The sequence below is a fragment of the Eucalyptus grandis genome, chromosome 11 (genome assembly GCF_016545825.1).
Source record: "Eucalyptus grandis isolate ANBG69807.140 chromosome 11, ASM1654582v1, whole genome shotgun sequence".
In the NCBI taxonomy this organism is placed as follows: domain Eukaryota; kingdom Viridiplantae; phylum Streptophyta; class Magnoliopsida; order Myrtales; family Myrtaceae; genus Eucalyptus; species Eucalyptus grandis.
The window spans coordinates 35,672,890-35,698,376 of NC_052622.1; the positions used below are offsets into that span (position 1 = coordinate 35,672,890).

General features: G+C 38.7%; 3 protein-coding genes and 1 long non-coding RNA gene across 4 annotated transcripts; 2 read left to right on the forward strand and 2 right to left on the reverse strand.

Annotated features, from left to right (window-relative positions):
* Nucleotides 1-10,063: 10,063 nt before the first annotated feature.
* Nucleotides 10,064-11,446, forward strand: LOC104427819 (transcription factor bHLH162). Its single transcript, XM_010040845.2, has 3 exons — nt 10,064-10,201; nt 10,539-10,895; nt 11,378-11,446. The coding sequence occupies exons 1-3, from the start codon at nt 10,064-10,066 to the stop codon at nt 11,444-11,446; spliced, it is 564 nt and encodes a 187-aa protein (XP_010039147.2).
* Nucleotides 11,447-15,826: 4,380 nt separating this feature from the next.
* LOC120289911 (cerebral cavernous malformations 2 protein-like) lies at nt 15,827-16,243 on the reverse strand. Its single transcript, XM_039305306.1, has one exon. It carries the CDS (start codon nt 16,241-16,243, stop codon nt 15,827-15,829), a length of 417 nt encoding a protein of 138 aa, XP_039161240.1.
* Nucleotides 16,244-17,940: 1,697 nt separating this feature from the next.
* Nucleotides 17,941-19,338, forward strand: LOC104427820 (transcription factor bHLH162-like). Its single transcript, XM_039304731.1, has 3 exons — nt 17,941-18,080; nt 18,338-18,698; nt 19,214-19,338. Exons 1-3 carry the CDS (start codon nt 17,947-17,949, stop codon nt 19,280-19,282), a joined length of 564 nt encoding a protein of 187 aa, XP_039160665.1. The 5' UTR covers nt 17,941-17,946; the 3' UTR covers nt 19,283-19,338.
* Nucleotides 19,339-21,286: 1,948 nt separating this feature from the next.
* LOC120289321 lies at nt 21,287-21,965 on the reverse strand. The gene is made up of 2 exons (XR_005547245.1): nt 21,615-21,965; nt 21,287-21,324 (listed from the first exon to the last, which is right to left on the reverse strand). It is a non-coding gene; the product is annotated as an uncharacterized LOC120289321 (long non-coding RNA).
* Between the last annotated feature and the right edge of the window lie 3,522 nt (nt 21,966-25,487).

Below are 25,487 nucleotides of genomic sequence, written 5' to 3' on the forward strand. Positions count from 1 at the left end.
CAAGATTTATGTGATTTGATTTGAGTATCAATACATATTTTAATAATAAATTATTTATTAATGATTAGAAAATCAGAATATTACGATGGCTCGTATGTCGAAATGTTTTCCTCACTTAAATTCTTTCTAAATCCACGATGTTTATGAATAAAATAACTCAATTGCATGTAAAGTTCCAATCCTCCCATGTGTTCGACGCTTCTTTTGTTCAGAAGTTCGTCGTTTGACTGAAGAGGCGCACTCCCCAACGGAAAAAAAAGACCACTTTGATTCCCTTTTTTGCGGCTTGTAGAAGGAAGGAAATCAGAAAGGAAAACACGCGTTTTTCTTTCTTCCTCCGACAATCTCCTGCATGTGGTGTTTCCTTTTCTTCCTCCAACAGTCTCCTCGCTCCACATGCAGATGTCTGTCGAGAATATATGAGCCCTACTTTTTGTAGGGCTCCTCCCCTCCACACAATATAAAGAAAGAGCGCAAAAAATCATGGTTTGGACGGTCCTCTTCAACGGAAGACCCAATCAAGTTCCTCTGCCTAGTAAGTACAAATTCGATTCGGAATAAAAGACGGAAGACCCAATCAAGTTCCTCTGCCTAGTAAGTACAAATTCGATTCGGAATAAAAGGCACACCGAGTTTGAATAAACGGAAATCCTCGAAGCAAGATCAAACAAGTCATGTTTCATACACAACTCCAAATTCGAGACGCAATTTAGGAGAGTTCTTCATGTTAGCTCGACATTTATCATCTACTCTTCCAATGCTCCAACGAGTTCTCTACTATCATAGACGTATATCAAGCCAAATTCGAGCTAGGACTTACATAGAGGAATGAAGTTCTAAGATTTAGGTTGCTGCACATGATTTGAACTTTTTATTATTTATTTTATTATACGCGTTCATCATTTATGAATTGTTACTATTGACAAATGAGAAATTTTCATGAGAAATTTTCATTTTTGTTGCCATGAAATTTCATTTTGCTTAACTAAAAAAAAAAAAAAAAGAAGAAAAAAATTAGCCTATTTCCGGGTAAATCTCGGAACCAACTTTGAAACTTGTGACAAAATAAGTTCTAAATTCTAGGGTCTAATAGGAAGATTTCGGGTGAAACCTGAACAAACTCTAGAACCGCTCACCTCTATCGGTGGGCGCTAACCATCAGAGACATATATCAAGCCCAAGTTGAGCAGGGACTTATAGAGAGGAATAAACTTGGTCAACATGTCCGTAAGATTCTCCGCTATACATACTTTTTTATGGTCACTTATACAACCTCGACACGGACATGCGACACGACACGCCGACATGTTATTTCTAAAAAAATAGAGAATTTTGACATTGTCCGACACGTTATAATAATAATAATAATAATAATAATAATAATAATAATAATAATAATAATAATAATAATCCTAGAATTAAACCATTAATCCAACATTTTTTTGATATCATTCATTATTTTAATTTGACAAATTCAACTACATTCCATTGCAATAATCCATAAAACTTATAGAAAAAAACAATCAATCTATATTCCACTATTAAATTTAAGAATATGTATACTACAAGTTGTAGAACTTGTAATTGGTGCGATCGAGTCCTTTCATTAACACCATCAATTTGTTTAACGGAAAATTCCGAAGTAGTATTTTTAAATTTATTTATTTATCCTACGTGGCATTTTTTATTACTTTTTTCTTTAAAACTTATTTAAAGAATAGTAAAAAAACTTTTTAAAAAGCTAAAATAATTCTAAAAAACTGGAAAAAAAAAAAGGCAAGGTCGTGGCTGCTTGGTTGGGTAGGTTGCTACCGCCGTCGAAGGAGGCTGGCAACCTCACCGGCCTTAGGTAGCGATGGGGGGTGGCTTGCATCGGCAGGGAGGTGGCCTTCGCCAACCGAGGCAAGGTGCGGGTGAGGCTCACCTAAATTTGGGCAACGCCTTGGCTGGGGTTGGTGAGGCTAGCCTAGATCTAGGTGATGCCAGCCCTCGCTTGTGCCTGCACGAGCTTCCCCAGCCCTAGACAAGGCCTCGTCAGCCCCAAGCGAGGGCCGATGATCCTCACTAAGCCCAAGCGGGGGCATGGTGTTGCCCAAATCTAGGCGAGCCTTGCCCGGGCCTTAGCTGAGGCATTGCCTAGATCTAGGCAAGTCTTACCGGCCCTCACTTGGCCACCGATGGCCTCACTCGGCCAGCGAGGGCCACCCTCCCCCTTGCCACCCTCACCAACAATAGCGAGAGAGGGAGTGGCGCCCAGCCATGATCTCTTTTTTTTTTTTTTTTTTTTTCATATATTTACATTTTGATCTCTCAATATTGAAAATTTTTAGAATTGACCTCGTGCGTGTTTGAATCATGTGTCAGAATTTTGGACTCGCATGTCGGAGCATGTTAAGAAAAGTTAACCACATGTTGGATTTTCCGACACTTGTTGACCGCGAGTTGGCTCGTGTCGGAGTGTCGGACACGATACAAAGACTCTTGGAGAATGTCGGTACTTCTTAGATGGTTGCATCCTCCCTTAACATGCTATATTTGACACAAAAGTTTCAGTCCCCAATAAACTAAATTCTCTAACAATATCTCTGATTTCCACCAAACACCACATCAACCAAATGTTCTATGCCAACATCGCTAACCAAGTCACTAGACTACACTACCTCTTTTGCTGCTTTATCATCACCATGTCTCTCAACAACACTTCCAAATTACAATGCAACTAACAGAAGCAAATGCACAACCACTCGAAGATCGATCGTCTTTAGGTTTTGTGCGTTATTCGAATTCACAAACCCAATTACCACCAAATTACATCTTCCAAAATATACCCAACATTTGTCTTCCCTCATAAAATCAGATGAATTCACTTCACAACATCACAATGTATACATGAATTAATCACATACATTTTCTTAACTGCGTGCAATATATCAAGCCTAGTACTATCCATGGTATAACTCAAGCAACCGACCATACAAACATATGAAATACAAAACAAGTGATCCACCTCCATCCAAGGGGGCATTGACAAATTAGATAATTTATGATGTGTAGCAAGTGTAGCACTTATATAATTTCTTTATCATATGTTAAAGTACGGTGATTGGTTTCAAGATGGGTAACTTCTATATTTGGAACACGAATCTATCTTGTTCAAATCAGTTCTAGTTTTTGGAATTTGAAATCTACCTTGTTGGCCCTAGAACCAATCCTGAAACCTATCATGTTTTTTCGATCTAGTGTAGGGTCTATCTAAAATCCTATTTTTCTTTTATTCCTTTTTTCATTTTATTTTTTTATAGCAAAATTATATGAGCAACAAAGTAAAAGATGAACAAAAGAAATCTCTATCTGCTAAAAATGGAAATTCATAAAATAACCACATAGTCATGTACTGTTATAAATGATAAAAAATTCAAAACACGTAACAAAAAAATATAAATTATAAATATAAAACTTCATTCCTCATTCATCCATAGAAATATTGCTCCGAATTCTAACCATTTGAAAACAAAACAAACAACATAGTAAATCGCTTGAGGTATTTTAAATTAAATTGTTATTAAAAACTAAAACAATTAATAGAAAAACTCACCACATATATTCATTTCACTTGAACTTGTAAACTCTATTTACCATTGATAATATCATCAGTAATAAAATCCAAATGTAAAAACCAAAGAAGAGATTATATAAAGTATTCACTCATTAGATAGATACGCAAATGAGTTATGAGGAGTGTCGGACACCCTAAGTGCTAAAATTTGGCACTGGTGGACACTTAAGTACCAAAATCAGAGAAGAAATTAATACGTAAGTGCCAACGACAACAATTTTTGGCCAAAATGCTAACATGACATTTTCCTGCATGTATTTTTACTGATGTGGCAATTATTTTAAAAATAATTATCCATGTGGATAGGGTGAACGACGTCACACCGTCCACATAGATCGAGTAAAAACTAAATGAAGTCGTTTTGGCATGCTTGGTAAACGACATCATTTAGCATATTGAATCAAGCATTGTCTCATGCTCGCTATCCATCTCGCGCTTGCTGACCTTCTCATGCTCAATTGTTCACGCTTGGTCGCCATTCTTGCTGAGGCTCCGTCGTTGCTCACTGTTCACTCGGGGTCACTCCCTCGTCATGGTCATCGCTGAGGTGCACCAGCACCTAGCAGCCACACATGGTGGTTGCTAATGGTGGTGGCTGGATTTAGGGTTTTTAATTTTAGGGACCATGGAAACGACCCGTTTTGTATATTGATTGCTTAGTAAACAATTCGACAAGCCACGTAGACCACTTTTATTCTTAAAATCATGTTACATTGGATATCCGATTAGCCTCGTTGGAGTTAGCACTTAAGTGTTCAATTTTTTTTTTAAATAGTACTTAAGTGTACATTTTAGAAGTTTTAGCATTTAAGTGTCCACTAGTGTCGGGTTTTAGCACTTGTGGTGTACTTTTGTCAAATTACAAGATAGAAAGAAATATACAAGACTTACCCACTTAAATTTTTCTGCATTTTCAATGCACTCCTCACATTAATTGGCATGCGAATGGCTCTCAACAAATTTTGAGTGCAGATAATAGTCAAAGTACTTTGACAATTGTCAAGCACACAACCTGATACTAAAAGCCAACTTTGAAACAATGATAGAATTAGAATAGACAAAACATCTTGAGCCATCAAAGCTAGGATTTTATATTTTGGCCCAATACTCTTCCACCACATCAAAAGTTCAAGATTAGGGACATCTTCACTTTCAGCTTCAAGATATCGATCAAGCTTAGAATTAATGTTGTCAAACACTATTTTTTTGCATGAAAAAGATTTTTCGCCATTAGCATTGGTTCTACTACTAGTACTCACACTTCAACCACCAAAATTTCAATTAATAGAAATGACAAAAGATTGCTCATAAATTGATACAGATGCTTCAAGGCATGCTTCACATTTTCATGCATCTCATCAATTTTTGTTTCATCATCATATATTTGTCCATAACAGAGCTTCATGACTCAACTTTTTTGCGAGATCCAATGCTATCTAAACTCCCATGATATTTGTTAAATTTTTCTTTCATTTTTGTACTTATAGCTTGAAGTTTAGGACTTGTAGCATTTGCCATCGTTCAATATTTATAAAAAGAGCTAATCCCATAAAATTATCATTTGAGTAATATATGAACTCCTCGACATCCGATTGGTGATATTATAAAATAGTTTTAGAAATTTAGAAAGAACAATGGCATTTTTCCGGTCCTCATTTTGAGGAGAATCAGTGTTAAGCTCGCTTACAAAAAATAAATTATCTTCTTCCATCCTTTCAAAAATTTTTTTTAAACTTTTATGGTGTTTGTTTAACATGAGGTAAGTGGAGTTCCATGTAGTGACAACATTAAAATAGATCCAACCCTTGTATGTTATCCCTTCATTCTCAATATAAGATTGAAATGTTTTAGCTCTCATGAAAGAAATCCTCACATAGCTAACTATGCTTCATATATTGGCAATAGAATCACTCACCCCATTCAGTCCATCTCTTACAATTAGGTTTTATATAGGAGCAGTGCGCCTTGTATGTAAAACATCACAATTTAAGATCAATAACCTTTCTCTTCAAATTTTTACTTCAAATAATCAACGGACACATCATTGGAGCTATTACTATCCATGGTTATTGTAGATACTTTTTTCTTTATTCCCCACTTGTAAATGCATTTCTGTATCATTTTCTAAATCTCCTACCTTTATGACTATGCATCACCACGAAATTGCAACTTTTTTTTATACAACTTCTAGTTTTTATCAATAAAATATGCAATGAGACAGACATACAAATATCTCCCCCTTATCTCACCAACTAGCGTTTATTACATGGTGCAAACAATGTTTACATCTAATCCACATGAGGATACTTCTTTCACTTTTTCAAGTGCTTCCATTGCGGACCTACCAGAATCAGCAGAGTACGCATAGTCAGCCCAACAATGAATATAATTTACTTTATATGTTGTTTTACTAGGAACCCTCATGTTGTTGGTCGCACTTGCTAATGCCTCTTCTTCACCTCCATGGAATGACAATTCCATGATCGGACGCATTTCATCATATCCCTCCGTATTCATTGATATGTCTTAGTATGTCAATTTCATATTAACATGACAATAGCAAAATATAATTAGCATGTTATTACTTCTACTGACAACAATAATACATGATGAAGTTATAAGTATAGTTGGCATACTTATAACTTACAAAAGTTTAGAAAAACAATATAAGTAGATGATGTTTTAAGTATGGGACTATGAACATTAGACTTATTCCAACAAAAAAATTTCACACTAGAATCTGCAGCTACCCGCCCATCAATGATTCAACGTAATTTCATACCACCAAAAAGAGGACACATTGTGTTGAATTGTTCATGGACTGTGTTCGATACAAAAAACTTGCGAGATTTAACCCAAAATATTACCAGCAGTAAGCACCTCCAAAAACAAAAAAAATGGGAAAAGGAATCAACCCCCATAATGGGAAAAGGGATTAATATCCATACTACCGCCTAATATTTTTCAATTTAGCAATCAACTCCAAAATCGCTAATGATTATTGCAAGACATAGAAGTTTAAGAGATCTAATAAAGATGCAACGGGAAGTTTAAGAGATTTTACAGTTTTTAAGTCTCGATGATTGTTATTTAAGCAAGTGAGGGTTGCGAGGATTGAACAAGTGAGGGCGAGTTAGGAGCGAGTGAGGTTTGAGAGAGAGAGAGAGAGGCTACAGAGAACAGAGAAAAAGAGAGAGATAAAGAAGGAGATACTAAGAGAAAAATGAGGGCTTTTGGTTTTTATGAAACCAGTTGCAAATTTGGTCCAGATCTTAGGTGGTTCTTCACTTAGAACCAAGAACTAGATTGGTTTCTGCTAGTTCCAAAAATTTCAAACTGGACCAACTTTCAGGGCTGTTCAGCCCAGTCCGAGTCTCTGATAGAACCGATCTGGTTACACAACTCTATGTTGAAGCACCTCTACACTTTCTTGACGAAATTCTTTCGAGTCACTCGCAACTTTTCAAGTGTCTCTCTTTGCATTTGCATCCCTAAAGTCATCTCCATTATACCCAAATTTTCTATTTTAGTTTTTGCAGACAATTGTCTCTTTATTTCATGCATCTGTGCTAATCACCTTGAAACTTCATTAATTGTGACATCAGAACAATTGTCAGCTACTATAGAATTTAGCAACTCTATAGATACTGTCACATTTACTACACTTTGAACATCTCTAGGCTCCACCTATTTCAAGACACCGTCCATATCTTTTTCCACGATTGATCTCACACTCCTCTTCTACAACAAAGTAGATTCGTTAAAGGTAACCTTTTGACTGAACATACAACCTATTGAATTTTCCTCAGTGCACCACAACCTCTATCCTTTCACTCCATGTGCATAACTTAAGAATATGCACCTCTTTCCAACTCCACCATGCATTCGATCGCAGGAGCATACATAGCGCAACCAAATACTCTTAGTCCAATATAACCAAGAGGCTTACCTTATTATGTTTCCTCATAAGCTTTCCAATCAATTATATGTGATGGTGATCTATTCACTAAGCAACAAGTAGTATTTAGTTATTCAACCTAAAAATCTTCATCCAATTCAGTATTAGAGCGTAAAGAGTGAGCTCTTTCCAACATAATTCTATTTATCAGTTCCACGACTCCATTTAGCTATGATGTGTTTGTAATAGTGTGAAATTTCACCATGTCTTCCTCTAACAAAATCAACTAAGCTCCTCTGAATAAACTTCCAATCATTTAATTGTTTTCAAGCACGTGATCTTTCTTCCTATTTGCTTTTCGATCATCGCCTTCCACAACTTGAATTGGCCAAGTGCCTCACGTTTGTGATTAAGAAGACAAATCCAGACTTTTTTTGAAACATCATCGACGAAGGACAATACATATTGGGCACCATCAAGTGTATGCAGCGTACAATCTTTGAAGGTTGGTGAACTATCATAGTGAACTTTACTCTCGGTTGACTACTCATGTTGCAGTGTTTACAAAAGTTTAGCTTCTTAATTTGATGGCCTCCTAATAGACACTTGTGACTCAAAATAATTATCTCTTTCTCACTTGTGTGTCCAAGTCTCATGTCACAATAGCGTTGTATCTTGACCAAAAGCAATCAAAGAATCTAGCAGATGAACCAATCACCGTTGTTCCCTAAAGAAGATACAACTCGCATTTCATCTTCCCTTGCATCAAAGTAAGCACATTTTAAGAGACCTCTAAAACTCCACCTTTAGCAAAGATCCGATATTCAACCTATCAAGAGCACTCAGTGAGACAAGGTTCTCTTTTAGTATCAGTGCATACCTTGCGTCAATCAACATTCTCATGGTTCCACCGTACATCTTAATCTGAACGATTCTAATCCCCGCTACTTCACAAGCAGCACCATTTCCTATAAGCACCTTACCACCCTCTATTTATAGATAAGTAGTACACTAGTGTCTATGAAAAGTCACATGATAAAAAAATCTAGAGTCAAGCACCCAAACATTACCCAATGAACTTGTGATGGCTGCCAACATATCATCAGCATTACTGGAATTGTTATATGTTGTGGTAACAATATTACCATAGCTTGCAAACTCCACCTTTACTTTTGTGCCTTTGTACTTTGGACAACCTCTCCTATAGTGCCTTACTTCATCAAGATGATAACATCAACAATTCTAAATGTTGAACCTCAATCTAGAGCGCCCCTCCATTTGCCACCTATAGATTCTCTTCGTTCGTCTCAACAATAAGTAACAAAACTATGCGCTATTTTGCATTAAGTTATATTCTCACAACTTTTGCCACTCCTTTGAAAACGAGGCGAAGTTCACCTCTTCCAAGGAGATCGTGATGCACCCTTGTATTAGTGAATCAATAAAGTGCTCAAAAGAATCCAATGGAGATGAAAGCAATAATATACCTTGTTTTTCATTAGGCAAGTCCTCATTGACATTTTTCAAGTTTATGAGCTCATTTAAGTTGGCTCTCATGGATGGGCCTTTGAACATCCAAAATTGAAATATCCTTTACAGCATATACAAACAATTGTTCAAACCGTTCAACAAATAAAGTAACTCAAGCTTTGCCCACAAAAAAGTTGCGATATCTTTCTCTTCGACCACTTTGATCAATACTTCATCTGATAGATTCAATAGGGTTATACTCTTCGTCTTCTCTATCAACTCCACCGTATCGGCCTCTTTTATCATTTCTGGCAATTTATTCTTACCGCTCAACGCTTTTGCTAATCCCTAGGTTGTCAACATAGTAGGTATCTTAATATATCTCCAAACTGCGATCGAACAACCAAAAGCCTCAAATCAACTCTAGAAACCCTAACATTAGTTCTAATATCAACTATTATAATATAACGTGGAAACTAACGGGATCTCATAATTAAATTAACGTGAAATTGCTGGAGAAATAAATGAGAAATAGAAAAGAACATGTGGTTTGGACCATGTATCGGTACTTACTCCATGTGAAGAGCCTGTAGTAAATAATCCATTAATAATTGAAGAATCGAGTGTTACAAAGACTTACACTTTCGAGTGTTTCCCACACTAAATCACATCCAAATTCACAATGTCCTAGCTAAAACAACTTAATTGGATGTGAAACCAACAAATCCCTCCATGTGTTCGGCGCTCCTTTTGTTCAGAGCGTTCCTTCCTTCGCACGACTAAAAGCAGTGCTTCCCTGTGCGGTTGCTATCGCACCCCTTCTTGTGCTGCTTATAGAAGGAATGAATCGGTAATCACGCCATTAACTCTTACTTTTCTTTCCTCTTCACCAATAATCTTTCCATTTATGACCACGCATGCACACAATCAGACCGCTTCACTTTTCAGATTCAATCTCTCTCTTCCGACCAAAACAAAAAGTTCTCTCTCTCTCCGAGGAGTCTCTCTCTTGTTCAGACACAACAAGCTTGTATTCTGTAAGTGAAGGATACAACAGGAGATCAATCTGGATCTCAAAGATGAACAAAAGCACAAGCAACAATCAGTCGCCGAAAGTAGAGCGGAAAACCATTGAGAAAAATCGAAGAATCCACATGAATATTCTCTGCTCCAAGCTTGCTTCCCTCATTCCTCAACACCATGTCACCACTTCTTTGGTCTCTCTCTCTCTCTCTCTCTCTCTCTCTCTCTCTCTCTCTCTCTCTCTGGGTTTACTAGAAGTGATCAAGTGCCCAACTTTCTTTCCGAGGTTAAAAATCGTTAGATAACGCTGCAATTTCCATTTATTTATTTGCTTCTTAACAAGTTCTTGAAAACCACTAGTCTTTTGAAATGAAGTTTTCTTGGGAATGGATGGAATTGATCTATCAAAAATTTGTTGTGTATCATTAGTAACAAGAAAGAGTGAAAATATCAGGTCGTGTGTATCAACTTCAACTAACAAGAAAGAGTGAAAATATCCCTAATTTCCCTTTCTCCTTTTTTGGGTTTCAGGATTCGCTGTCGCGGCAAGATCAACTGGATCAAGCTACATCATACATAAAGCAATTGAAAGAAAGGATTGATGGGTTGAAACTGAGGAAGGACCAAGCAGTACTGAAGTCCGAAGGGATTGACACGAGCAGCTCTTTGACTTCATCGATTGATCAGGAGGCCAATTTAGGGTTCATGCTTCCCGTGTTTCAACTGAGAGACCACGGTTTAGGTCTGGAAGTGATCTTGATCAGTGGGAGGAGGAAGAACTTCATGTTGTATGAAGTGATCAGCATTCTCGAGGAAGAAGGAGCTGAGGTTGTCAGTGCCAGCTTTTCTGTTGTCGGTGATAAGATCTTCCACACACTCCATGCTCAGGTAACTCATTATCTCGAATTATTTCATTGAGGATGTTATAATTTTGTTTTAGCAGGAAAAAAGATCATGTAATCTTGATGTCATCCTCACTTAATTAAAGAATGGAAACTAGGGTTCCTTGAGTACACGCGTCTTGGAGCCAAGCTCTGGAGGAAATTTAAATTGGAGAGATGGTGAGTTATTAACTGATTTTGGCGAGTCAAAAGTCATACATACCACAAAATAGGTTAGCCTTTAAGGTAGAGGTTAAATACATATACTTTAAAGCGGAACTAGGTTCGGAAGTCTACTTTTAACAGGATATATAAGTACTGCAAACTTCCCCATGCTTCGTACTTGGTGCGTCGAAAATTAGGATGACAATTTCTGTCGCTAAGTTTTATTTTCTTTCGATCCTCTCTTTAGTTATTTGTTGTAAGCATTTTGTCTGCCCCATGATTAGACATCTAGCTATCTTTTTATAGTTTGTGATGGACTTGCAGGTGAGATTATGTAGAATTGGAGTAGAGACCACAAGGGTATATGAGAGATTGAAAGAATTGATCCACTGATTCTCTCTCTCCCAAGGTCGACCTTTTAACGTAGCAACAACAAATAGTATGAGAAAAGGCAAGAACTTTTGCCTGAAAAATGGTAATCGGCGAATGCAGATTGGGGATGGAACGGAATTCATAGTCAACATATGTTTTTATGTCTGTTGCAGAAATAAAATAGCTACGACCGGTGAGCTATATAGTTATTAGTAGCAAATGTTGGAGAAGTTATCTTGGTAAAATAAAAGATCAACAGAGAGTGATATGTGTGTAAGGCTTACGTATGGTTATTAATATCAGTTCTGAAGCGATTTTGGATCTCTAAAATATCCTTTTTGCACCGCTCGTCAAGGAGTTGCGATTTACATCCTGTCGGTTCACTCTGAGAAAGAAATTGATCTTTTGCATAAGATGTAGCTTTGGCAAGGCATCTTACTCTGTTGGTAAATCCTAAGGTAGTTAACTGAAATCACAAGAATTAAGGTTCTGTATCAAGGTCATGCTTGTTCTGAAAATCCTACATTGATATCCATGCGAGTGGTAATAAACCTTGAGTTGTTGTCGAAATGAAACTTTGAGGAGTGTACCTATACAGATGTTGGAGAGAAGAGGCCAAAAATTTGATTTCAAAGCAGATTTTATGGTCAAGTCATGTGATAATTTTCAGTGAAACTATCTCAACTAGTACTGCTTTAGTATTCTTCCCAAGAGTTATGGTTCTTGCTGATGTTGTGGTGCTATTGTAGAGCTACATGCATGTGAGTTTTAGGGTTTTAGACAGAGCCGATGGGCTAGTCTGGCACCATAATTTGATAAAGAACTGGGGTTTGGTCATACTTTCATACTCGTGACATTAATCGGTATTTCTAGGCCGGCATTAACTCCGTTTAAATCATTAAATCCAATGAATTTCACGTCAAATTTGATGGACCGTGTCATTTTCTCTCTATCAATCTTTTGGGAGAGAAAATGAAAACGATGAGTTGCATGAAACTAAACAACTAAATACTAATCATGGCAACGCTTGACAAAAAGAATTCATGACCCTGCTAATGGAAAACCGAGAAAGAGAAAGATCAGAATTTTAGAGGGTGGCAAGCTCCATCATTAACAGCAATAATAAAGCCATTTGATAAGAAATAATTTGAGATATTACTTATGTTATGATATAGTATAGAAGCTAACCAGATCTTGCAATTAAATCAACATAAAATCATCGAAGAAATAAATGATGAACAATAAATAAATAAAAAACACTTGAAATTTACCTAATTTGGTCTGAGCATTGATATTTACTTCAAAAGTAAATAATTCATTAATGATTGCAGAATCATATAGTATCACAACTGTTGCACGATCCATGCCTAAATTAAATTCAAATCCGTAATCAAACCGCAAATGTGGACGTAAGATTCAAATACTCCCATATGTTCCACGCTCCTTTTTGTTCAGAACGTCCCTTCGTATGTCTGAAGGGGGATGCTTCGCTACGCGGCCGCCATCGTACGCGACCGACTTTTACTTCCCATTACAGAAGGAAGGAAACCAGAAAGGAAAATACGTGCTTTTCTTTCCTCCTCCGACAGTCTCCTGGCTCCCAATGCAGCATGCACATGTGTATTTAGAATATCTGATCCCTACTTTCCGTAGGGCGAGAAGATGTCCCCCTCTCCTCCACACAATACGAAGGAAAGAGTGCAAAAAGTCAAAAGTTTGGACAGTCTTCCTCAACGGAGGACAAAATCAAGTTCCCCCGCCTAATAATTCCAAGTTCGATTCTGATTGAAAGGAACACCTAATTTCAGCAAACCAAAATCCTCCCAGCAAGATCGAACATGCCACTTTAATGCGGCCGTTGTCGTTTTTTTCCCTTATACCAAGCTTAGATTTTAAGGAAAACGATGTGCAAAAATGTTCATGTTGCTCAAATTTATCCGCACGAGTTTTTTTTTGTTTTTTGGTCAACCAAGTATATTCGTGGTTTTGGGAGCTTGGAGAAGCTTGACGGGCTTCTATTAGGCCTACCTGATGAAATCCCATAAACCCATAAAACCCTCCATATATGGAGGAGGACTTTGGAACTCCTCATCTCACCTATTCCCAAGTGGGAATTTATATAGAGCATGAGACAATAGAGCGTTAACTTAATATTTATACTTTTGAAATATGCTATAACTTCAATTTTTTAAAACTCGTGTGATTTCTCAAGTGACTATCACTCGCAAACATTTGCACTTCACCTTCTCCTCAAGCTCTCAAGTAGCCCCTGTGTCTTCAGGAACTTAAATGCCTGTTCAAGTCAATTAGCCCTTTGGTCACACCATAACTCTTTCTATCGAACCCCGCTTCAAAGTACTTAGGGCCTATTTGGTAACACTTCCAAAAACAACTGATTTTGTTTTTTGTTCCTAAAATAAAAAAAAAAATATATAAATCTGTTTGGTAAATTTTTTTATTTTTGGGAACAAAAATTCATTTTTTCGTTCTCGGAAAATTCTTTTATTTCTTGTTCTCAAAAATACATTTGGAACAAAATCAAAACGTAGAAAATAGTTGCTCCTTATTCCTAGGAACATTTTCTAGAATCGAGTCTAATTTTTCTTATTTTCTCTTTTCTTTTTTTTCTTTTCTCCTTCTCTCTTCTTCTTCTTCCTCTCGGCCGACTATCGTTGCCACTACCACCGGCCAGTGATCAACTGAGCGAGGTCCGATGAGCTCGCCGAAGCCTTGCCTGGCCATTAGCAAGCCTTGACTCCAGCAAGCTCGTCATACCTCACCTAGTCGATTGCCGGCCACCACTATGGTCGAGAAGCGGCCACAAAGAAGAAGGAAGAAGAAAAGGAAAGGAAAAAGAAAAAAATAATAAAATACTAAAAGTATTAAAAATTAAAAATTAAAATAAATTAAGAATCTTACCAAACACATTTCTATCTTAGGAATACAAATTTTAAATAGTTATCAAGCGCCTTTAAAAACTTAGAAATTGTTCTTGAGAATAAAATAAAATAAAAATCATTTTTGAGCAAAAATTGTTTTTGGGAATAGAATAATTACCAAACATGCCCTTATAGTCAATAGAAAGCCCTTTCAACATATTACAAGAACCTCAATTTGGCCGACCCAAACTCAAGCTGAAAACCGACAAAATACAGCCCTGAAGTTGCTAGATACGCACTGTTCATCACACATAGGAAACTTCAAAATTTTATTTTGGCTAAACTATAAATTCAAATCAAATTTTGTAAAATCCTACAGCTCCATAACATCCTAATTATCATTTTCGTGAAAAATCATAGCTCAACAACTGAAAAATCAAATCTTGCAGCTCGAATTTCACATAATTTCGAATTTAAGTCCTAACCATGAAAACTAATATGATTGGAAGAACAAGGGCCGCAAGTACTTACCATATGTTGCGTAGGCGAGGCATCCATGGCAAGCACACATGAAACCCCTCTTTTCTTCGTCCTCTTTCTTTTATTTCCTTTTCTTTCTTCTTATTTTTCCTCTCTCTCGCTCTTGGTCTCTCTTATTGTTGAAGTGAACGTGCCTTCTTTTCCCTTTTTGTTGACTTTTCAACATTTTCTCCTTCTTTTTTCCTTTTTTTTTGGCCCCACCACTCTTTGGCTAAGTCAAAATATATGATGACACTATTTATGTCCTCCTTAATTCAAGATTTGGGTTAGAATCATCATGTTTATGTATTCTTTCGAACTAATCCCCAATAGTACAAACCGGCGTGTCTATACTAAGTACCCGTTATGTCTTGCTAAAGTGAATGGAGAAATAAGTCAGGTACTCAAATAATCTAGAGTATATCATTTTTAGCAAAAAAAGACTTTAATTTTTTGTCGGGAGGGTTAATGGAGTTTTATGAAAGTTACATAAGACAACAAAGAAAAACTAATTATTGCTTGATTTGCATGTAAATTTGAAAGATACTATCCATTACTCGATGTGAAAATTTTGTCCGCATCCATTAGTTAATATATAGCTATCGAATCGAGTATCTCAGGAGTATGCATTCGACCACATAAGAAATAACGAAGTGCTTTTAGAAAAGAAAATCATGTCTTTCACATTGCAAAATACACCTATTATTTTTAAAATATATATAAATGAAAATTCTTTTTTGTTTGTTATTTACATTGTCCTTTTTGTGTTTTAATGGTTCTACTTAAATTTTAACTATTTAATATTGTCCTTTTGGATTTGCCTTTTGATCCCACCAACAAAATCTTCACGCTCCGTCTCCGAGAAAATATTAGGTAGAGCCGAGGTAGCCACGTGTAAAATTCCTAGTCCATTTATCGGGAGACATGTGTCTTCCAGGCCAACCGCAAGTCAAACCCTCTCTTTCTTTGCCTCCCTCTTTCCAATTTCACACCCTCTCTCCTCTCACACACACTCTCTCTCTCTCCACTCGTGACCATTCCCACTCATGACGGAGCCCGCCATCCGATAAACCGCGCCGCCTCCGTATCTACCTCGTCCATTGCCTCCGCCATTTGATGAAACCACGTCGAATGATGCAGTGTGCTCTCTCTGTCTCTCTCTCGACCAGCTCTGTCTCGCCCTCTCCGTTGCCTGACGAACCACGCCGCCACCGCCGCCGCCGCCTCCACCCTTGGTCCAAGAACAAGCCCAAGCCCCCCAGTCGTTCGCAACCCCGAGCCCTCTCTCAACCGATCCCTCTGCTCCGATGTCGTTGCCTCCCGAACCCTCGCCAAATCCAGTGATAATGACCTTGGCCACGAGGGTCAAGCTCTCGGCAAATCCAACAACCCTCGCCCGTGGCTGGCGAGGGAGGGCCATGACACCTCATTGATATCGTTGCCTCCCAAAGCCTCGTCAGATTCGGCGAGGGTGACCCCCCTCGTCGAATCCGACGAAATGTGATGCTCTCCACCCTTGGTCCAAGAACAAGCCCAAGCCCCCCATCGTTCGCAAACCCGAGCCCTCCCTCAACCCCTCGAGGTCCTCGGCTATGATGTTCTCACCTCCCTAACTCTTATGTCACCGCCTCTCGAACCCTCTCCAATCCGACAAGAACAACACCCTTGCCTTGGCCGCAAGGGTCGAGCCCTTGCCAAATCCAATGACCCGCCTATGGCAGGTGAGGGCCGTAACACCTCACCGATGTCATTGCCTCCCAAGGCCTCGCCAGATCTGATGAGAGTTGAGTCTTCGCCGAATCCGACAAAAGCAATGTTCACTAGCCATAGGGACACCTTTTTCGGCCCTCACGTGTGCCTGGCCAAAGGGAAAGAAAAGAAAAGAAAAGAAAGAACATAAACGGGAAAGAAGAAAGAGAAACGAAGGAGAAAGAGGGAAGTTGGAGAAGGTGGGTCTACAAGCCACACATGCCGCTCACATAATGGACTTGTGTAGAGCTGAGGTAGCTACCCCAGCTCTACCTAATATTTTCTCCGGTCTCCATCCTCCAACAATGTGATGCATTAGATCAATATTAACTAGTGCCGAATATGATCCAATTCTTTTAAATTTCTACTCGCAATCTGTTGCATAGCTTAGCGTACAAATTTGAAAATCTAACGTTGCTTTTTGATTGAACGTATCTTCCAAATGCATGCTCTTGGAAAAGAAGAGCAGTAAATAGAGGTGTCAAACTAGGTCGAGCTCGCCTCGACTACAGGCTACAGCCAATGGTCCATTCTGTGCCGGTCGGACGCCTCAATCAGCCCAGCACGGCCCCAGGAGCGAGTCCAGCACACAATTTTAGGGCCCTTGTGTGGCCGAATTGCCTTTGACCCCATCTTTCCTATCATTCAATGTAGATGTAGATGTAGACAGTCAACAAGGAATCGACAACTTGAGGAATGCAAACTTTCAATGATTGAGTGGCGAAGGGCTTTGTGAAGGAATATAGCAACAAGTCATTGTCAATAATAATTATATATATTGGCCAATTATTAAACAATATACTCTACGAGAAGAGCTCGCAACAAATAATACACTAATAATTGAAAAATCAAGTGTTACAAAGACTTATACATACATACATATATATATGCGTATAGAATATTTAAAATATATATCCTTCATTTAATAACTAAGCTTTTAGAATAATTGAGCGTAGTCCCATAAAATCTTTCTAAGTGTTTTCCACATCAGATTACTTCCAAATTCACAATGTCTACAGCTAAAACAATGGAGCTGGATGTAAAACTCAAGAACAAATTCCTCCGTGTTCGGCGCCCTTCTGTTCAGAGCGTTCCTTCGTACGACTGGAAAGGAGTGCTTCACGGTGCGGTCGCTATTCTACCCGACCCCTGTCACTGCACTTGCTTTTACTTTTCTTTGCTCTTCATCAATAATCTCTCAACTTATAAGCACGCTTTCAAACCACAACACCCCCACCCCTCCCCCCCAAAAAAAAAAAAAGCCTCAGGAGTCTCTCGAGACGCACTTTTCTGCCTTTTGCTCTTGTTCAGACACAACAAGCTTGTATTCTGTAAGTGACTGATACTGCAGCAGATCAAATCTAGATCTCAAAGATGAAGAAAAGCACAAGCAGCAATCAGTCGCCAAAGGTAGAGCGCAGAACCATGGAGAAAAACCGAAGAATTCACATGAATATTCTCTGCTCCAAGCTTGCTTCCCTCATTCCTCAACACGATGTGACCACTTCTCTCTCTCTCTCTCTCTCTCTCTCTCTGGGTTTACTAGAAGTAATCTCTCTCTCTCTCTCTCTGGCTTCTTGACTCAAGTTCTGAAAACAGCCTACCTTTTGAAATCAGAAATTTTCATGGAAATGGATGGCATTGATCCATCAAAATTTTGTTGTGTATCATAAGAACATGTACATAAATCCAGGTCGCGTGTATCAACTTCAACAATCAAGATAGAGTGAAAATTTCCTTAATTTCTCTTTCTCTTTTTTGGGTTTCCGGATTCACTGTTGCAGCAACATCAGCTGGATCAAGCTGCATCATATATAAAGCAGTTGAAAGAAAGGATTGATGGGTTGAAACTGAGGAAGGACCAAGCAGTACTGAAGTCCGAAGGGATTGACACGAGCAGTTCTTTGACTTCATCGATTGATCAGGAGGCCAAACTAGGGTTCGCGCTTCCCGTGTTTCAACTGAGAGAATACGGTTTAGGTCTGGAAGTGATCTTGATCAGTGGGAGGAGGAAGAACTTCATGTTGTATGAAGTGATAAACATTCTCGAGGAAGAAGGAGCTGAGGTTGTCAGTGCCAGCTTTTCTGTTGTCGGTGATAAGATCTTCCACACACTCCATGCTCAGGTAACTCATTATCTCGAATTATTTCATCGAGGATGTTATAATTTTGGTTTAGCAGGAACTAAGATCATGTAATCTTGATGTGATCCTCACTTAATTAAAGAATGGAAACTAGGGTTCCTTGAGTACACGCGTCTTGGAGCAGCCAATCTCTTGGGGAAATTTAAATTGGAGAGATGTTTTTGTATTAACTGATTTCAGCGAGTCAAAAGTTTTTAATACCACATCACATGATAAGTTAGCCTTCGACCAAAAAAAGAAAGTTAGCCTTTAAGGTAGAGGCTAAATACATATACTTTGAAGCGGAATTAGGTTCGGGAGTCTACTTTTAAGAGGTTATATAAGTACTGCAAACTTCACTATGCTTCGTTCTTGGTGTGTTGAAACTTAGGATGACAATTTTCATCGCTAAGTTTTATTTTCTTTCGTTCCCCTCTTAAGTTTTTTGTTTCAAGCGTTTCGTCTGCCCCGTGATTGGACATCTAGCTCTCATTTTTTATCTTGTGATGAAATTGCAGGTGAGACTGTGTAGAATTGGAGTAGAGACCACAAGGGTATATGTGAGATTGAAAGAATTGATCCACTGATTCTCTCTCTAGAGATCGATCTTCTAATATGGCAACAACAAACGGTATGAGAAAAGACACGAACTTTGCGCCTGAAAACTAGTAATCGACGGAAGCTGAATGGAGATGGAATGAAATTCATAGTCAACGTATGCTTTTATGTCCGTTGTAGAACTAAAATAGCCACGACTAGCGAGCTTTATAGTTATTAGTAGCAAATGTTGAAGAAATTATCTTAGTAATGTAAAAGACCAACGGAGAGTGATATGTCTAAAAGGCTTACATATGGTTATTATGTGCCGTTTGTCTACCCATACATAGATATACACAAGTTCTAAAGCAATTTTGGATCTCTAAAATATCTTTTTGTATCGCTTGTGGGGGAGTTGAATTGATTCACTTCAAGAAATAAATTGATCTTTTGGATAAGACGTAGCTTTGGCAAGGCATCTTGCTCCATTGGAAAGCCATAAGGTAGTTAACTGAAATCACAAGAATTAAGGTTTTGTATCATGGTCGTGGTTGTTTTGAAACTCCTACATACGAGTGGTAATAAACCTTGAGTTGCTATCGACTTCGAGGAGTATTCTTGTACAGATGTTGGAGAGAAGAGGCCAAAACTTTGATTTCGAACCTTACCAAAAAAAAGTTTTAAAAAAAAAAAAACTTTGATTTCGAAGCAGATTTTATGGTCAAGTCATGTGATAATTTTCAGTGAAATTATCTCGATCAGTACTGCTTTAGTATTCTTCCTAAAGAGTTATGATTCTTGCTGAAGTGGTGGTGCTATTGTAAAGCTACATTCATGTGAATTTTAGGGTTTTGGACAGAGCTAATGAACTAGTCTGGCACCATAATTTGAAGAAGAACGGGGGTTTGGTCCTACTTTTGTACTTTCGACATGAATAAGTAGTTCTCGACAGATATTAACTCCATTTGAATCGCTAAATCCAATGAATTTCACGTCAAATTCGATGGACTATGTCATTTTCTCTCTATTAATCTTTTGGGAGAAAATAAAAACAATGAGCTGCATGAAACTGAACAACTAAATACTAATCACGGCAACACTTGACAAAAAAAATTCACCACCCCAATAATGGAAGACCGAGAAAGAGAAGGATCATAATTCAGAGGGTGGCAAGCTCCATCATTAACAACAATAATAAAGCCATTTGACAAGAATTAATCCGAGATATTACTTGTGATATAGTATGGAAGCTAATCAGATTTTACAATTAAATTAACACAAAATCATCGGAGAAATCAATGATGAACAAAAAAGTACATCAGAAATTTATTTGGTTCACTCCGAATATTTATATCTACTCTAATAATGAATAATTCACTAATGATTATAAAATCACACAACATTACAATTGTCCGTACGATGTAGTGTTCTGCACGCCTAAATTACTTTCAAATCCATAACGAGACGACTCAGGGGGACGTAAAATTCAAATCCTCCCATGTGTTCCACGCTCTTTTTGTCCAGATCGTTCTTTCGTGTGTCTGAAGAGGGAAGCTTCGCTAGGCGGCCGCTACTGTACCCGACTGACTTTTATTTCCTTTCAGAAGGGAAGGAAACCACAAAGGAAAACACTGCTCCTCTTGCTGCATGCACATGTCTATTTAGAATATATGATTTCTACGTTCTGGAGGGCGAAAAGTAGTCCGTCCCCTCCACACGACACGAACAAAAGAGTCCAAAAGTCAATGTTTGGATAGTCTTCCTCACTAGAGAACAAAATCAAGTTCCCCCGCCTAATAATTCCAAGTTCGATTCGGATTGAAAGGCACGCCGAATTGCAGCAAACCAAAATCCTCTAATTAAGATCAAACAAGTCACTATATGCCACCGTTGTTTTCTTTTCCCCCTTATGGCGACCTTAGACTAGGGGTGAGCGGGTCCAGGGTGGGTAGAGTCTAGACCTGGACCCTGTTCCCTACCCTGTTATAACCGGTTCTCCTTTTTGGACTATTCCTACCCTGTTTTCATTGGACCTGTTCGGCCCACCCTGTTTTCGGTCCGGGAACAGGGTTGACCCTGTTTATATTGGAACCTTGTTTTGCATAAAAATTAACCTTAGAAAAGCAAGTCTAGATGAGTTATCTGCTAAAACAAAAATGCCGGACCAAGCACATCCTTCGACCAAACTCATTGGGAACATGTATAAAATTTGGACTCCCCTTGAAGAAAACAACCAAGTATATAATTCGACCATCTCGCATCCCCATATCCCACAAGATATAAATTCAACATAGAACTTTCACGTGGGTTTGACAGTTCATAATAAGATCGAAGCTTATTAAAAGTTAATTCTCTCATTGTCGGAAAAACATAAAAACTCACGTGAATGAACTATATAGCTGATAGAGGTGGAGAGTTGAGAGCCAATTGAGAACATCATCTCATATCAAAAGATAGCTAAACATACAGATGGATCAATATTCTCTCTCTCTCTCGTCTTCTCTTCCTCTCTCAAGGACATGACAAAAATTATAAGCTAAACTCAGAAAATAGAAGTGGTGTTGGGGTTTAATTGGAAAAATGGAAATAGACAATTCGGGGGTGATTGTGCATTTAAGTTCCTATCTCCTCTGCCTACTAGGAAAATCCCCAAAGCTTCTTTAGGAGCAACATTTGAAGCTTTTCTTTGGCACGACTTTGAGATTTTGTGAATTCCCGATCGCTAATTACAGGAAAATCGAAGGAAATTCAAGTGTTGCGAAGGCCGTGGCGAGGGTGTTGGAGCGGTGGAGATGTGGTGACGTTGAGGGGGTGGGGCGTCGGTGGGGGAAGTGTAGGAGGAGGGCATTGGTAGCTCTTGGCGAAGAGCCCGAACGTGTGTCGATGCGGGTGGACGGAATTGGTCACGCTCGCCCACCCGCCGAACCCGAACCCAACCACCAGCACCCACCAAATGCTTTGCTCAGGACCACCAAATGCTAAGAGGCAACCGTCTCTGCCTCACCTTCTCTCCTCCCTTCTGCGACATCGTCCCCACCTAGTACCGGTGGTGCTGACTATGAGATGGACGATAGCATACTTTCGGACACGGAGGAAGAAGATGAATATGATCAATTACCTCCCATAAAATTTTTATCAAGATCCCAGTTTGAGAAGTTGACCTAATTGCGAAGAAGGAGTAACAAAGACATTTTGCCAAACCAAAAAAAAAAAAAAAAAGAAGAAGAAAGAAAGAAGCGAGGGGGTGGTCGGGAGCTCACCGGGATACGAGCGGAGCAAATCTGTCGGGCGTCGAGCGAGAAGGACCCGGCGAGCGGGGAGGTGGTGGTGCGGGGGCTCGGACGGACGGGGCGAGGACGAAATCGCGGCGAACGGCGGCTTTTGGCGTGCGGTCGCGGCGGCGATGGCGCCCGAGAGGTGGTGAGCGAACGAGCGGACGTTGGCAACGGGGCTCGGCGGAGCGGCGAGGCGGCGCGGCTTCACGAAGGGGCGGCGGTAGATCGGCGACGAGAGGCGGAGCGAGGAGGAGGAGGCGAGGAAGGGGTTGAGCAGGTGGAGGTTGTCGGGGTGACGATGACGGTGACGGTGACGGCGGGGCGGTGGGGGGGGAGGAGGAGGAGCTTGGCGGCGGTGGTGCGAACGCGAGGGGAACCGGGAGAGGAGCTCGGGAAGTCTAGTTCTTGCGTCGCGCCTCTGCGAGTTAAAGGAAGAAATAAAATTAGGGTTTCGCTTTAGGCGTAAAAACCGGTTCTCCAACCGGTTCCCAAACCGGTCCCGGTCGAACCGGTTCCGGGTGGGTAATCCCTCGGAACCGGTTCCCGGACCGGTTTCAACAGGTCTGCGTTTTGGGAACCGGTTCCCGGCCCGGTTTTAATCGGAACCGGTTCCGACCCGGTTTTCGGGTGGGCCGGACCGGGAACCGGGTAAACCCGGTCCGGTTGCACACCCCTACCTTAGACTTCAAGGAAAACGAGGTATAAGAATTTTCTTGCTGCTCAATCTTATCCACGAGTTTTTTTTTTTTTTGGTTGGCCAAGGGAATTTCTGAATATTGTAGTTCCGAGAAGCATGACCAACCCCATAAACCCATAAAACTCCCTTATTTGGAGGAAGTGAGTTTTGAACTCCCCACTTCTTCATTATCGCGTGGGAACTTATATAAAGGGTGAGACCCAATAACGTTAACTTGATATTCATACCCTCGAAATACACCATAACTTTGATCTTTTAAAATTCATGTGATTACTCAAGTGACAACTATGTACGTCCTCCTTAATTCAAGGTTTGGGTTAGAATCATCATCTTTATGTTCTTTTTGGGTTTCATCCCAATAGTACTAACCAGCATGTCTATACTAATTACCATTATGTGTCGGACAAGGGAATTGCTTAAGTGAATGAAGATATAAGTTAAATGTTAAAAAAATCTAGAGTATTCCATTTGTTAACAAAAAAAAAAAAAAAAGACTGCAATTTTTTGTCAGAAGTGTTAATGGAGTTTTATGAAAGTTATATTCGACAAAAGAAAAAAACTAATTATTGCTTGATTTGCTTGTAAGGGTAGTAGATACTATCCATTCCCCATATGAAAATTTCATTTGCATCCATTAATTAATATATAACTATCAAATCGCGTCTTAGGAAATATGCATTCCACTGTTATATTATATTATATTGAGATGTTTATTTGAAATTTAAAACTTTTGTAGCAAAATACACCTACTATATTAATTAGACAATAATGAAGTGTTTTTTAGAAGAACTTTTATGGTTTAAAATCATGTCTTTCACGATGCAAAATACACCTACTATATTCTTTTAAAAATATAAAAGGAAATCCACCTTTGTCTATTATTCGTATTGTCCTTTTTGCGTTTTAATGGTTTTATTTAAGTTGTCCTTTTTGCTTTGCCTTGACCCCCACCAGCAAAGTCTTCACGCTCCGTCTCTGTCCTCCAACAACCTGATGTACTAGATTAAAATAGCGTCCGCCATTTGTTTTAAATTTCCACTTACAATATGTCGCATCGCATAGCGTACAAATTATGGAAATCTAATGATGCTTTTTGATCGAATGTCCCATCCAAATGAATACTTTTGGAAAAGAAGAGCAGGAAATGGAGATGTCAAACTAGATCGAGCTGGCCTCAGCTACAGTCAATGGTCTATGCTGTCCCGGTCAAACGCCTCAGTCAGCCCGGCACCGCCCAAGGCACAGGGTGTCGGCCTGATATTTAGGGCCGGCCAAATTGCCTTTAGCCCCCTCTTTCGTATGATTAAATGCAGTTGTATATGCTAAGTAATATCAACACCGATACACGATATGTGACAAAATACGATATAACAGATCGACATATTTCTTAAAAAAATAGAGAATTTCAATACGTTGAAACATGTTATATATTAAATATATATATTTTATATATACATAACAAATTATTATTTTTATAATTATTTCAATCAAATTAATTTGATTCAAATTCATAAATAATAAATAAAGAGTAGAATAAATTTACATTAAAAACATTAATCAATCATTTGTTAATACAATTCATTACTTCAATTTAACAAATTTAAGTCAATTCCAATAATCTATAAAATTTGGAAAAAAGAAAAAAACAAGTAATCTACATTCTGGACTCTTGTGTCAAAGAGTGTCAGAAGAAAAAAAAAAACACAAACTTGAGAGTAAATTGTGTGTTACAAAAGTGAGTTAGAAGAGAAGAAAAAATTAGATTTTTTTACCTACCCCACGGTGGACGCGTTAGTTCGCGCCCTGCCCCCTCATCCGAGAGGGAGGGGTTCGAAATTCCGCACCCTCATTGCCGCACTAGTGCTTCTCCTAGTTTACGCTACCAACTGGCGATGTACGGTGGTTCCAGGGTCAACAAAAAAAAAATTAGGTTTTTTATTTATTTATTTCTCCATTTATTATTTTTATACTTATTTTTACATATTTACATTTTGACACTTTATTTATTTAAAATTTTAAAATTGACCTTATGTATGCCGAAATTATGTGTTAAAATTCGGAACTCGCGTGTCGGAATTTCAAACTCGAGTGTCAAAAAGTGTCGGGAAAGTTGACCAGGTATCAAATTTTTTTACATATATTGATTGAATATCGAAAAGTGTCAAACACATATTGGAGTGTCCAATATGTCACAAAAGCTCTAAAAAAGTATCAATACTTTTTAGTGTATATCTAGACAACTAATAAGGAATTGACAACTTGAGGAATGCAAACTCTCTTGTG

Coding starts and splice junctions, on each gene's coding strand:
- LOC104427820 (XM_039304731.1), top strand. CDS start 17,947: ATGAAGAAAAGCACAAGCAGCAATCAGTCGCCAAAGGTAGAGCGCAGA. Junction 18,081..18,337: donor CAACACGATGTGACCACTTC/TCTCTCTCTCTC, acceptor CTTTTTTGGGTT/TCCGGATTCACTGTTGCAGC. Junction 18,699..19,213: donor TCCACACACTCCATGCTCAG/GTAACTCATTAT, acceptor ATGAAATTGCAG/GTGAGACTGTGTAGAATTGG.
- LOC104427819 (XM_010040845.2), top strand. CDS start 10,064: ATGAACAAAAGCACAAGCAACAATCAGTCGCCGAAAGTAGAGCGGAAA. Junction 10,202..10,538: donor ACCATGTCACCACTTCTTTG/GTCTCTCTCTCT, acceptor TTTGGGTTTCAG/GATTCGCTGTCGCGGCAAGA. Junction 10,896..11,377: donor TCCACACACTCCATGCTCAG/GTAACTCATTAT, acceptor ATGGACTTGCAG/GTGAGATTATGTAGAATTGG.
- LOC120289911 (XM_039305306.1), bottom strand. CDS start 16,243: ATGGCCCTCCCTCGCCAGCCACGGGCGAGGGTTGTTGGATTTGCCGAG.